The 13,310-nt window shown below is 39.2% G+C and overlaps 1 protein-coding gene across 1 annotated transcript in view; it reads right to left on the bottom strand.

The window, feature by feature from the left end:
* The window catches only part of rnd2 (Rho family GTPase 2), a 33,652-nt gene extending 22,042 nt beyond the window's left edge, over positions 1 to 11,610 (bottom strand). The window contains exons 1-2 of the mRNA XM_086289839.1: positions 11,305 to 11,610; positions 10,737 to 10,824 (exon numbers count right to left, since the gene is read on the bottom strand). Of these exons, the coding sequence (XP_086145965.1) occupies positions 10,737 to 10,824; positions 11,305 to 11,406 (190 nt within the window). The 5' untranslated portion in view covers positions 11,407 to 11,610. The remainder of the gene's footprint in view (positions 1 to 10,736; positions 10,825 to 11,304) is intronic.
* Positions 11,611 to 13,310: the final 1,700 nt, after the last annotated feature.

Genomic DNA, 13,310 nt, shown 5'->3' on the forward strand with positions numbered 1-13,310 from the left:
TCTGAACAAAGACTACTGCTGTTGCAGTTTGCAATCATGATGCATTAGGCGGCACGATTTGTTTGTGCTGCCCAAGTGTGGTTCAGTTAATCGGATATTGAGGTTTCAAGTTAAATAAAGTCACAGGATGCACATCTAGGCTGACCTGGGAAACAAAATTAAATTGTTTTTTACAAAAACATTTCATTTGCCACATCTAACAAAGGTGTCAAATGCATTTTCTTTTCAAATAAAATAGCTGTACCTGCTCATTGTCTTCTTTACTGCCCTCACTGCCTTCAACTTTCAATCGACAGAATAGCAATAACCAGTAATAGGAAATGTGTTTTGCCTGTGTCCTCTTATGCATACACAAGTATTAGGAAAGAAGGACAACAAACACATTTAAGCATTTCTTCATATTATCAATCACCTGTTTGTATATTACCTTTTATCCAGGTTGTTACAGTTTAAAGTGCTTCACAGAAGACTGATAAGACAATAATTAGACATAAGAAATAAAACATCTTACCACTAGTTGTGAAAAACTACAAAGAACAGGCCTATTTATAAGTCATGATATGTGGACTACCTGTACATATACATTTTAAATAACCTGTAATATTAGTTATATGCCTTGTCATATGGTTTAGGCAATATTAATAAATATGCTATGTGATATTTTTTGTACTCGATATAATCTTTTTTAAAAATGCTTATTTATAGGTCTTATCACTTATAAGTATTGTCTAACATTACCAGTTCTATCAACCACTGAAAATAATATGCATCAACACTATTAATATTAATATATTCTCATGTTGCACTCCTCGTCCCTTTGATTCTGTGTCATTTTTAGTAAAAACAGCTGCAATCAAAATTTGATTACTTTTTGTGCATCTGTCATTATAATAGCTTAAGCCTTTTCTGTCAGTAGCACAGCGTGGCAAGACTTAAGAGTCCGTATGAACTCATCAAAAGCTTTAAGACTCTAAAAGACTTCTTTTAATTCTATCCAGTGAATGTTCAGTGCCTAATAACTTATCACTGTACTTAGTTAATATGTCATTGTATAAATGTGCTAAGTAAAAGCCATATGCAGCCTATCAGCAGTGTGCAGTACTGTTCAGCAGTGGACATACTATTTAAGCAGATTATACACTTTTGCCTGGTGCTCCACATTAAGCTGACAGTTCACGGAGGCTGAGATGCGGTGAAGGAACGTGTGCTGATGAGTCTTAGCTTATAGCTGTATCCATGGGCACATTTACAGGTTCCTCTCACTGAAGAAGGTCATAAGGACTCGGATGCTACAGCCTCTGGGACCTGCCAGAAGTGCTGGGCAGATGGGCATTTGGACAACTCGAGGTGCTTTTGTATGCATGTAAAAATGGGTAGGAATATGTAAGCACATGTAGTACAGAACATCAGTTTGCACTCTGTGTGTGTGTGTGTGTGTGTGTGTGTGTGTGTGTGTGTGTGTGTGTGTGTGTGTGTGTGTGTGTGTGTGTATCAAAGTTTCACTGAGAGAGCAGACATTTTGTGTGGTAATTACAGCCTGTTTGTTCCATCAGTGTGCCTGGCTGCCTTCATGCAGCATTTCTGCACACCTCTTGCTTAACACATTCCTAACTGCTAGTGACCCCAACGCAGTGATGTCTTGACTAATGGGCAGTCAGAGATGGAGAACATCGACAGCTGAACAAAAAGAGGGGGGATAAACCGATAGTACACAGATAAAGATGCATGAATTCAACTCTTCACTTGTTCTCTTTTAGCTTCCTTAATCTTCTCCCACACCTCCTTTAATGTAAAGAGAGCCATTGATTATTGATTCCTTGATACAATCTAACTATAATTCACAAAGTACTGCTTGCCTGCTCCAGAATAAAGGCATCCAGCCCAGAAGCCAGGAGTGCCAGCTGTCTTGAAGCGATTGTTTACAAACCCACTCACAAAGTCATGGTGCAATGGAGTGAAGCACTATGCACAAGGCCATCATTTTTCAAAAAGTTTAGGGGTAGAGTTTGTTCTAAAAGACGAAGAAGAAAAAGGAAGCAAAGATTAGTCTAAATTTCTCTCAGTTATTTACAACACGAGGTAGACCTACCTCTCTATTTCTAAGATATAGTATTATAATTAACAGGGTTTTTGTTTGTTTTGCAGGTTTATCTGCTAACTTTATTACCAAAAAGACTGCAGGCTCATCCCAAAATTAAAATCATGTGGTTGACATAAAGGGACCAGAAGATACATTCTGTTATCATGCTCAGGAAGCCCTAAAGGACTGAGTGATAGACCCTCCTCCAAAAATATCCTCACAGGCATTTCAGTATCTGTGTATGGAGACTGTCAAAGGGCTTTACCTTACACCAGAAAGTGTCTTGAGGCAGCTGTTGTTATGAAATGGCATTCTATAAATAAAACTCAATTAAATAGAATTGACTTGGAGGTACAAAGACCAAAATCTATTTACAAGCTTTGCAAAATTCCAACAGTCACAAATCTAGTATTTTTCCCCAAACCGTGCCAATCGTGCTTCCATGAAAATAAAAATAGCCAGTAAGCTTGAAATGTGGATTCTTTTCTACAAAAAAAATATCCAGAGTTACACCTGAGATGAATTGTTATGCTTTAGCTAGAGTCTGCAGCCAACATCATTATCCTGAAAAAACAGAAACATAGACAGATGTTGACATTGTTTATAGACCATTTTAACATACATAAATAAACAGAATTTTTAAGCCATTTACATTTATGTACATCTGAGTTCTGTCTCATCTGTTACACGGTTGGACTGTTACAACTATTGCCTCTCTGTCCCTGATGTCAGTATGATAAACCCATTGATGCCAGTGCTTCAGTGCGTTCAAGGACTACCTCGAACCGTCATTGAGGTAAGGTGCACAACATCAGTTAAACTTTAATTTTGGAACAATTTAAACATAGAAAATGACAAAAAAAAACATCAGCAGATGGTTATTCAGAGTTTAAATGTTTGCCGAGTAGCTCTTTGATGTCTTACTTAGGCACTGAGGTGCTCTGCTAAACACTATAATGCTTACAAAGTCAAAATGAATGTCTTTGTAGTAAGCTTAAACGCTGTCTATCTTGATCATCCTGCTAACTGAGACAAAAAAGTATTAGTCTTAAACTAATCTCTCTAACTAAGGGCATGAGTTTGAGATATTAAACTAAGTACTTTCATCTGATCCCTTATTTCCCAAGTGTTTAACACAGCACATGGAGCTAATGCAGGACTCAAATTGGATGCCCTTCCTGACACAACCACTTGCTTGCGGTCCTCTGATGCTGGATTTGTGCCTCCTCCTTGTGCCAAAGTGGGCATCTGTTGCATGCAAGTTGATTGTGTTAACCACTACACCCTGCAACCATCAGTTTGAGATATAAAACTGAAAGTCATGTTAACGTCATTCAGTATAAATCAAGGGATCATCAGTGGATCCTAGGGATTCATCCACCAAGGATGGTGCGTGCCTTTGTTGAAGTAATCCAAATTAGTCACCTGGATGAAAGTAGAATACTTACCAAAATGCCAGCTGATGACTTATCACGCCCTAAAAAGTAACAATTTGTTACTTTTCTTGTCTCACATGTTAGTAAACTGAATATCTGAGAAAAACCAAATAGTCTTTTCCGCTAGCCAAGTGGCCAGTGGACCAGCAACAGCTAGTTCTTGGGCTCTTCCGGTGTAGCCAGTGAACATCCAGGTTACAGCTTCTTTTTAAATCAGTTTTTCACAAATGCAAATAAATTTAAAACAACTAACAAAACAGTGAATGGTAGTTTTAAAGCTTGATGGGTCACCAGAACATGGAATAAAGACAGGCTATTAATGGGGGAAAAAAACCAAAAATCTGATCTTTTACTCTAGATTCTACAATATTAAGGAAATATCTGATCATAGGAATGAACTATTTTGTAACCATTTCTATAACTTCTTTAAAAATTGAAATAATATAAAAGATAATTGTCGCATTGTATGCTGTTTGTGAGCAAAAACTTGTGTGTGAAACCAGACTTTTTAAACTTCTTCAACAATTGTTTGTTTAATTAGAGACACAAACGGTTATTTCAGGTTACAGTATTTCACCAGCCTTGCACTTCTTCTGTTTACTCATTACCTGAAACTGTCAAGCTGGAACAGGTTCCCAGTGCAGGTGAGTGCCTTCCAGCTTTCTGTGCATCATCAAAACCTGTTTTCGTTTAGGCAGCTATTGCCCTGGGCTGGTTCAGCAAAGAGTATGAACAACTTGTGAACAGCGTTTGAAATGATGTCGTCATCCTCCCATCAGGGTGTTGACAAAAATAAACAAAAGGTGCATTTACAGTCTGCAGCTACTTTCCAACAAGTCCAATGACCTATAGAGCAACTAAAATTGGAACTTGTTCAGAGGAAAGTGAAGGAATCTAAGAATTTATGTATTTAAATATTTAATGTTGAGTCCTGCAGTGGTAATTCAGAGAGGGCGAGCTGAAAGACTATACAAGCCAAGAGCAGACAAAGTTAACTCTAGTGATCAGCATAGTCCCTACTCAGATAATATCAGGTCTGATAGAACATTCTGAGCATCCTCCACCTCCAGTGAGCCGTAGGTTTGGGTGCAGAGGAGACTCCGTTGATTTTATATCTGCTCTGCGTTGTGATTGTAGTTCATTCATTGTCCATTAAATATTAATCAAGCGGAAAGTGTTGAGGAATGCAAAACCCACTGAACACGGAATGTTTTCACAGGCCACTGGATGTCCTACCAGTCCACTGCACTAAGTATGTGGAGTTTAAAGAGCATAAAGACACCAGGAATGTTGGAAGGTTGGTATGAGAGGAGGGAGACAGCCAGACTGTGACTAAGGAAGCGCTGGCACTGGGAGTGGTGTTACACACTTGTTAGTGTCTCTCAAGTCAAAAACAATCACACCTCTGACTGTGAAAACACACGGAAGCTTTTTAATGAGAACACGCACAACTTCAACTGTGGAATACTCATTAGAGGCTAGGGGCTCGGAAGCTCATAAGAGTGGTAATTAAATTTAAGAGTCTGTTATCCAGGTGTAGATTAACAATCTGTGACATTTTCATACAGATAAGTTCCTGCTTCCTGTCTTCTCTGCAGAGCACTGCTTCAAACTGAAACAAGTTCAACAAAGCTTTTATACATTTTGTTGTGAACAGCCAGAGTCAGGCAGGTCTGTTGCAGGAAAAAACATCCTCCACAGCACTGCAAGTGATGTGCTTCAGTGTTCCCAGCAGCGACAGAACTTTGTTGGAAATAAACAGAGAAAGAACAATGTGCTTGGAATCGGAAACTATAGACAACATTGCTGATCCGACACAGAAAAATCAGCAGAAGCTCAGAAATTTCATTTACTGAACTCCTCAGGTTAAAAGTGATGAAGATAGGATCTGAATGACAAGCGAGCTCGAGGAAGTAAGTTGCAAAATAACACCACAGCATGAGTGATTAGTACTAAAGATGTCAGCAAAAGAAGAAAGGAAAACAAGATGCCTGTGGACTGCCACTTAAAAGTGTTGGGCTTCACGTGAGAATCAGGTCAGTACATAATTATAATAAAGGTCAATCAAATGGACCAATATAGCAAGGCCATGATGATCCACTTGGCAAAGTAAATCCACTTGGCATCTTTCTTGGCCTTCAGACAACAATTCTGATGGCTAAAGATCCAAACAGGACAGGCAGGAAAAAAAAAAGAATCAGGTCAGGCATTAGAGAGACAGCTGTGAAGAGAAACACAAACAGACAAGAAGGTACTGCTGTGGGAACTTTGGGAAAACCCGACTTGTCATGAATTGGACTTTTTGAGAAACAGCATGCACACCTCTCACTGAAGTATTACTCTCAGGCCAAAGCTACAAGAAATCTTTCTCAGGCACCTTTACCATAATGGGAAGAGAGGATGAGTGCCTCATTGCCTCAGGCTCAGTAAAAGCTCCTGACTCGCTGACTACCAAAGAGGCCCACGAGCATCAACAGTTATCACTAACGATCTCTGATAAGTTATCACCGACCCACGCTGACATTTTGACCACTTGACAGCTTATGTTGCTTTTAAAATAAATTAAAAAACAGATACAGCACTGCTGAAACCGACTACACCATCTATCACCATGTCATGTAACATGGACACACATTTATCCAAATATAGTGTGTTTATTTTCTCTTTTTATTTTCTCTTCTGAATTCCATTCAATCACCGTCTAATTGATTTAATTCTCCAGATGGTCTAGAGCCGAATGCAGGGAAGAATACAAAGTACAGCTGAAGGTTGCCCTCTGATTCCCATAAGCTGTCTGACCTCCTTGTTTCTGCTTAATACGTCTTAAAATACCCATATGTTTAGGGAGTTCTATAAAAATTGCACATGAACAAACGTACAGATTTACAGGGAGTGACGACCTCAATTAGATAAACAGCTTACCTTTGTTCTCACCCATCCTGCAAAGATGAGACCTAGTAGAAGAACTGAAATTATGGTGACCACGTGAATCAGTGGTTGACTTCCATGCAAGAGTGAACGCTGGGAGCATTTCTAAATGATTATATCCATTTATCCTTACTGGAGAAATGTGAAACAGGCGAGAAGCAAGTTGTTTAAATAGCCTCGCCTCAAACGGCAATCAATAATGTTTTGTGAACTGAGCCCGGCCACAGCGTGCAGACTACAGCAGCAATTAAAAGGGAGACAAAAGTTTATGAGAAGAGGCTGAAAGTGAGACAATAATGCGTGTATAAATGGAGTGGAAAAAATTGGAGCGCAACGCGAAAATTGATTGATGCAAACAGGTCAAAATGAAAATGTTCAGTGGATTGTAGTTGCACCTGTACAGATAACAGCATGTGTTTACCAGCTATTGGTCTTTCATTGTCTGTTCCCTTTAAGGTCAGCTTTGTCAAGAACACTTGCAAGAGCCTCACAGAGTAAATTCACAGGTCAAAGTTCACCAAAGATGACTGTACGCCAGGCATGTCAAGACATTTTATAGCACTGATCACTGTGATTTTACTTAAATTAACTGATAAAGTCTGAAATACTTGATCAATGATAAATGATAAATGACTGTGTGACCCAAGAGAGTCCCAAGAGTCTCTGCACTGAACTGCTGGCGACGGTGCTTATGGTACATGAAAGAAAATTAAAGCAGAGCATGAGAATGGGAGCCGTAGGCGGAGAGAGGGTGAAGCAATAAAATACTCAGACTCAAATAAAGGAACGATGGGAGACATGCTATTCTTTTCAGATGAAAGCTTTTTCCATCTAAGTGAGAGCCAATTGTTTTTCTTGTTGAGAGAAAATATGAACATCTGTGTTTGCCGTGAATTAGTGAATAATGGCAGACCACCAAGGACCTCTGAATGTGCACACACACAGAAGCACATAGGCAAACAACCACACATGCACACACACATTTGCCCTGTGGGCTGGGTGACGTCATGTTTGTTGTAGGGTGGGCGGCTCCTGATTGAAGATTAACGTCTAAAACTGCCAAAGATGCTTTAGGCGTTTAAAGATGGACAGAAGCACAACATTCCCACATTAGACTCTTACAGCTGAGAGATAAGGAACTCTTCTAAGTTGTAGCCCTGGGCCTGAGAGGGCCTGGAACCCCTGACTGACAGGCTCAAGCAGATTTACTCTCTGGAGCTGACATGAGGTTCAAGAAAAAACAACATTCTTTGGCTGACTGGTCTTGTAACATAAAAATGCTCTCATAGTCTCTCCCAAGACAGTTTTAGGTTTGGGAATGTTTATGGTAACATAAAAGAATTCCCTCTGGAAGGATCCCATACAGACTGCTATAACTACTGAGCCATGTCACCGGTCAGATAACTGGCAGGAGCCTCTGGCATGAGAAGACTGTGACATGCAGCATCTCAGATCCACATAGCTGTAAATCTAACCACACTGACAAGACAGGGATAGATCCTGGCTTCCCATGCAGGAGTCCTACAGCCTGGTCATACACCACTAAAATAAAGATGATTTGTTTTCAGAGAAAGTTCCACTGTGATTCAACAACACTCCCGACATGTGGATTCCTTTCTATGGAACAATAACACTTATACACTGATATCACTGATGCTGTTATTCAGAACATATCAGCATGTTCAAATTAGACATTTTTAATGACTGAAAAAATTAAAGTTAGAAATAGAGCAGGGTGATATGATCAAAAATATTTATCACGATATACATTTGAAAATTTGCAATAATGATATAACTGACTATATAATTGACACTAGACAAAACTCCACAACTTTATTAATGCAAAAAAAAAACATCAATGTATTTTCACTTAAACAAGAAGTTGTTTTTTGCATTAAAGTTATATAAAAATTTAACAGTGCAAATTCCTTGCTGACAGTTTAACCAAAAGGCATTTCCGGTGGAAATTGGCCGACATATCCTCAGCATAACCATGTATAATATCCAGAAATCTTAAAAAGAGGTTATACACACACAATACGGTAATATTATGTTGAAGCACAGTACGTATCACTCAGCGAGGCTCCTGCCTACTATAGTTGTAATGCTCCGACAATCCATCAAGCGGTGCAGCTTCGTAGCTTAGCAAAGTCGTACTAAAACATTTGACAGATTTTCGAGCGCTGTGTACATAAAATCATTTCGAGGTGAGTAAACACAACCAGAATTCATACATAAGGCACACGGGATTATAAGGGGCTCTGTCGATTTTCAGAAAAATCAAAGGATTGATTTTAAGTGTGCCGTATTTTCCAAAAAACACGGTAATAACGACAATAACGAATAAAAAAAAAAAAAAAAAAAAAAAAAAAGGAAAGGCACAGCAGCAAGTACACTTCCCGAGGACTCTCAGGAAGATCAACCTGCCACGTCTGCTGGTGTCTTTCTATCACCGCTCCATTGAGAGTGCCCTGACCTATGGCATCTTAGTGTGGTACAGCAGCCGCTCTGTGGAGGACAAAAAGGCCCTGCTGAGAGTTATCAGAACTACAGAGAAAATAACAAACACACACCTACCTGCCCTGAACAATATCTTCACATCCTGCTGCCTTCAGAAAGCAACAACCATCATAAAGGACTCATCACACTGTGCCCACCATCTCTTTGAACTTCTGCCCTCAGGCAGACAGGACATCACAAACACACATGACTCCAGTTTTGAACACTTTTTACACAAATGTCACCGCTCCCCTAAATGCTACTATGAAGTCACCCAAACAATGATTTGGGAATGACATTTATGTTTGTAGCATATATTGGCACATTGAAATGACTCTGCCTGAGTGAATTTTATTTACTTATTCTCTTCTGCTATTATTACTTTTACTATTTTTATACTTTATAAAGAGATACATTTTTAAGCAGTGCTGCAGAGTAATTCTATTTTATATTGTACAATGACAAATAAAGGGACCTTGAACCTACACCCACTGAACAAGATATTTCAGTCCAAAAGAACAGCCAAGTAATTGATGTCATGTCCCAATTTATGTATATAAAGGTGTAGTTAAAACATATCAAATTAAAGACGAAAGTAGTTCAATTAGTTAAAACTCTTTAAAAATGTCTACAACTATACACACTGATTCAGACTGTCATATTGTCTTGAAGCGACTGTTGTTGTAATTTGGTGCTATGTAAATAAAACTGAATTAAAGTGAATATTTTCAGTTTAAAAAAAATAAAAATAAAAAAAATAACGACAGCCGCTAGCATGCTCTACCAAAAATAGTGCTTTGTTGTGTATCTGACAGACGAAAGCTAAACCAGTTCCACACCACTGAAGTTGCAGCATTTTTACAAACCAATTCTGGTTCATCTGTTTCGTTCAACGTTCCGCTTTCGCCCTTCTCATTCTCTGTCACCGCAGTGCTTTTTCCGCCATGTGCATATGAAAACAAAGGCACTGCGCATGCGTGTTTTACCCATATTCTATCACGATATTTCATTTTCTTATCGTTGCCCAACATTATACCGGTATTACCGTGAACGGTATGATATGGCCCTTAGAAAGCCCCTGAAAGTAATGAATGTGTATGGAGTTGAAAATAAACGTAATTAATTAATTTCGCACAGGGTTGAGGAATGAAGTCCATTCATGAATTATTTGTCAGCAAATTACTTAATAAAATATCCAAAGGAAACAAAACTTTATATAAATCTTGATCGGATGTCTGAAAATGTGTAAAATGGGGAAACTTAATCAAACGAGCAGACAAAGATTAGCCCAGTACTAGCCAGTATGTCAGCCAACTGCTGCATCCATCTAAATCTGAGGAAAGCTCTTAAATGGTTATAGCTGTTACGGGTCCCTTCAGGCCCATCCTGTCTGAATTATCCACGCCATAACCCCTTTCACCTCCCCACAGTTGCCTGACCCTGAGCCAGATCATGAGAAGAGGCAGCCACACACAGTGGACAACTCATGAAAGAATGCACACACAAGACACAGAGAGACATGGCTGGCACCAAAGTTTCCAGCACTAGCAGATGTCCTGAGTTAAAAAACAAACAAACAAACAAAAAAAACCGTCTAAAAACAAAAGGCATCTCGAGTTGGCTAGGTCAAAGCAATTTGTCAAAGAGATGACTGCTGAAAAAGTTGGAGAGGGAGTTGGAGGCAGTGCCACCCTGTCGCACCCAGGGACAGACACCACGGCAGGGCTAGGAGACGATTGATTTAATGTCAGCCTCTAAGACACAGCACAGACAGAGACGTGAAATAGTCTTACCTGACGTGTCCCACATATTCAGTTCAATCCGGTGCTTCTCTATTTCAAAACTGGCTGTGTAGTTTTCAAACACTGTGGGCACATAGTTCTGAAAATAAAAGATTTATTTTAGTTACCCGATGAAAAGGGGCATAATAAGCCTCTGTTTATAGTGACTGTGATTAGACTGCTGAGAGTATGACATTTGAAACGATGCAGCTGACAAATACAATAAAGGCAGACACATTTCACAGCTGGGCTGCCTCAAATGCTTTCGGGGATATTATGTTTAGAAACACAGCAAAGACAAAGCCTTAAAGTTTTGTAGTCTGTATTGGAGACACTACAGTTCATTTAGTCATTTTACAGTCCTTTATTTCATGTCTGCGCTAAGGTTCTTTCTCCTTCTCTTCTTTGAGCATTAGTGTGTTTAGACAGGTGGATGTAACCTGCCGGATTAGTGCTGAAACTGAGCTGCCGAGTAGAGCGTTACATTTAAATGACGGTGCTGTAGTTATTCATAAACTCCGCGGTTCCCTCCTCTACAGAAAGACCGAAGTTTCGACTTTTTTTTAATAGCTGGACCTACCTCTGGGTAGCAGTCCTTGGCAAAAACGTGCAGGAGCGCAGTTTTCCCACATTGCGTATCCCCGACCACCACAATCTTGCAACGGCTCCCTAGACTGTCCATGGTTTGTCCGTCAGACGTGTATTCTTGACACGGAAAGGTGTTGCATCCAGCATCCGATAAGAGGCGCAGCGGAATTCAACACTTTGAAGAAAAATTAGCAAATACATGCGCAGAGCCGGTGCGCTTTATCCAGCTTCTGCTGTCCGACGCGCAGTGCCCCGGTCCCACTGACACACTCCGTCTGACTCGTCCGCTCCCGTAACTGCGAGCAGGACGCACACAGCCCACCCTGGAAACTCCGCTACTTTGGTTACTGGCCACGCCTTCCTCATTTTCACATATGAGCCACATCGTTCACATGTTGTATGCTGCTCTTATTATTATTAGAAATTAAGGTCCAACTATACAAATGGCTCACAGGGTTTGTTTTTCTCTTGTATGATTTCACTGAAAAAGCGACCCAGTGTTCATGGAAACCAATCAGTGCTATTTTATGCCTGTAGTGATTGTATTCTGTTGCATCAGAAACCTAATTAAGTCCACAAAAATGATATCACTAGGGTTATGACTAACACTACTAGACTACAGCTAATTATCTCAAAGTTAATAAGGACTCAGTATCATGTCTTTATTAACTTAACTGTGTCATATTTCATGATGAAACGCGTTTAACATAAAATTGGAGCATCTGCTTAAATCTGCCTTTTCCCTTTTTAAAAAAAAGGCCTATTTAGTATAAAATGAATAAATACGTAATAAGAAAAATTCAAAGCCTGCTCAGTAACGTTTTGTGATGGGTTTTGACTTACTGACCAGCTACAGGGGAGGAATCATACTTTTTGCTAATAAATTATATGTAAATAGGCTTAAACTTATGGATGTGTTTATCATCATTTTAAATATAGAGCTATAACTATAATGTGAAAAAGTTAAAGGGGTAAATTCCAATTTCCCATTAAGATTTACATGGTCTTATTAGCCCTAATGTGTCTTTGAGAATATACATTATTAAATGTTTGTTATGTAATATTTTTTAAATGGAGGGATAGCTGTTTGTCTTATGATAATTACCAAATGTAAAACCTTATTTCACTGTTGGCAAAGCTGCATAAATGCTCAGGACATTGTGCCCCTCGATTTAATGCCAACGTGACCTTTTAATGGTGATACAATAAATGCAGCATACCATGATAAAATAGTCCATCAAATTAAGTAGTTGGAGGTGAATGGGCTGTTTTATGGCTCTTGCAGCCCTTCAATTAGTTGATATCCCTTAGAAGTGCGTGCCCCGCAGGGGAGTTAATGTTTTTGTGAATGAGATAATGAAATGACGCGGTACCACGTGCCAAGACACAGCGCTTGACTCAACTCTGGTTGTTTGAAGACCGACACCGCCTCCTTGTGGACGAAAAAAAGTGTCAGCTCATATAAATGTGGGCTATACAACAGCAGTGACCCCAAGTCATAAGCGTATAAACCAGGGGTGTCAAACTCAAATACACAGTGGGCCAAAATTCAAAACTGGAACAAAGTCGCGGGCTAACGCTAATATTTATTGAAAAAAAAATCTTCCTCTAGATATAAGAATGAATCTTTTCTTATGGACTCAAACAAGTTTTGCTGAAAAACTGAATATGGAACAAGCAAAGCTTAATACTAAACAATATATATATTAGCTGTATAATACCAGTAGGTCAGCTCTAATAGTAATTTGGTATGGCTTCGTGGGCCAAATGTAATTGGGCTGCAGGCCAAATTTGGCCCGCGGGCCAGAGTTTGACACCTATGGTATAAGCCAATACAAGTTACCTGAAACTTAATCAATCAATTACACTTTATTTGTTTAGCATCTTTAATGCAGGTTAGTGCAGTTCAAAATGCTTCAAAGATTAAGGACAAGCCAACAAGAGATTAGACATATCAAGAATTAAGAAAACAAAAATATGCAGCAATAAGCAACTTTA

Source organism: Aulonocara sp. 'chitande type north' Nkhata Bay, linkage group LG4, assembly GCF_057382095.1.
Source record: "Aulonocara sp. 'chitande type north' Nkhata Bay isolate Kocher_YH1m ecotype deep benthic linkage group LG4, A_spYH_male_GT1.1, whole genome shotgun sequence".
Taxonomy (NCBI): Eukaryota; Metazoa; Chordata; class Actinopteri; order Cichliformes; family Cichlidae; genus Aulonocara; species Aulonocara sp. 'chitande type north' Nkhata Bay.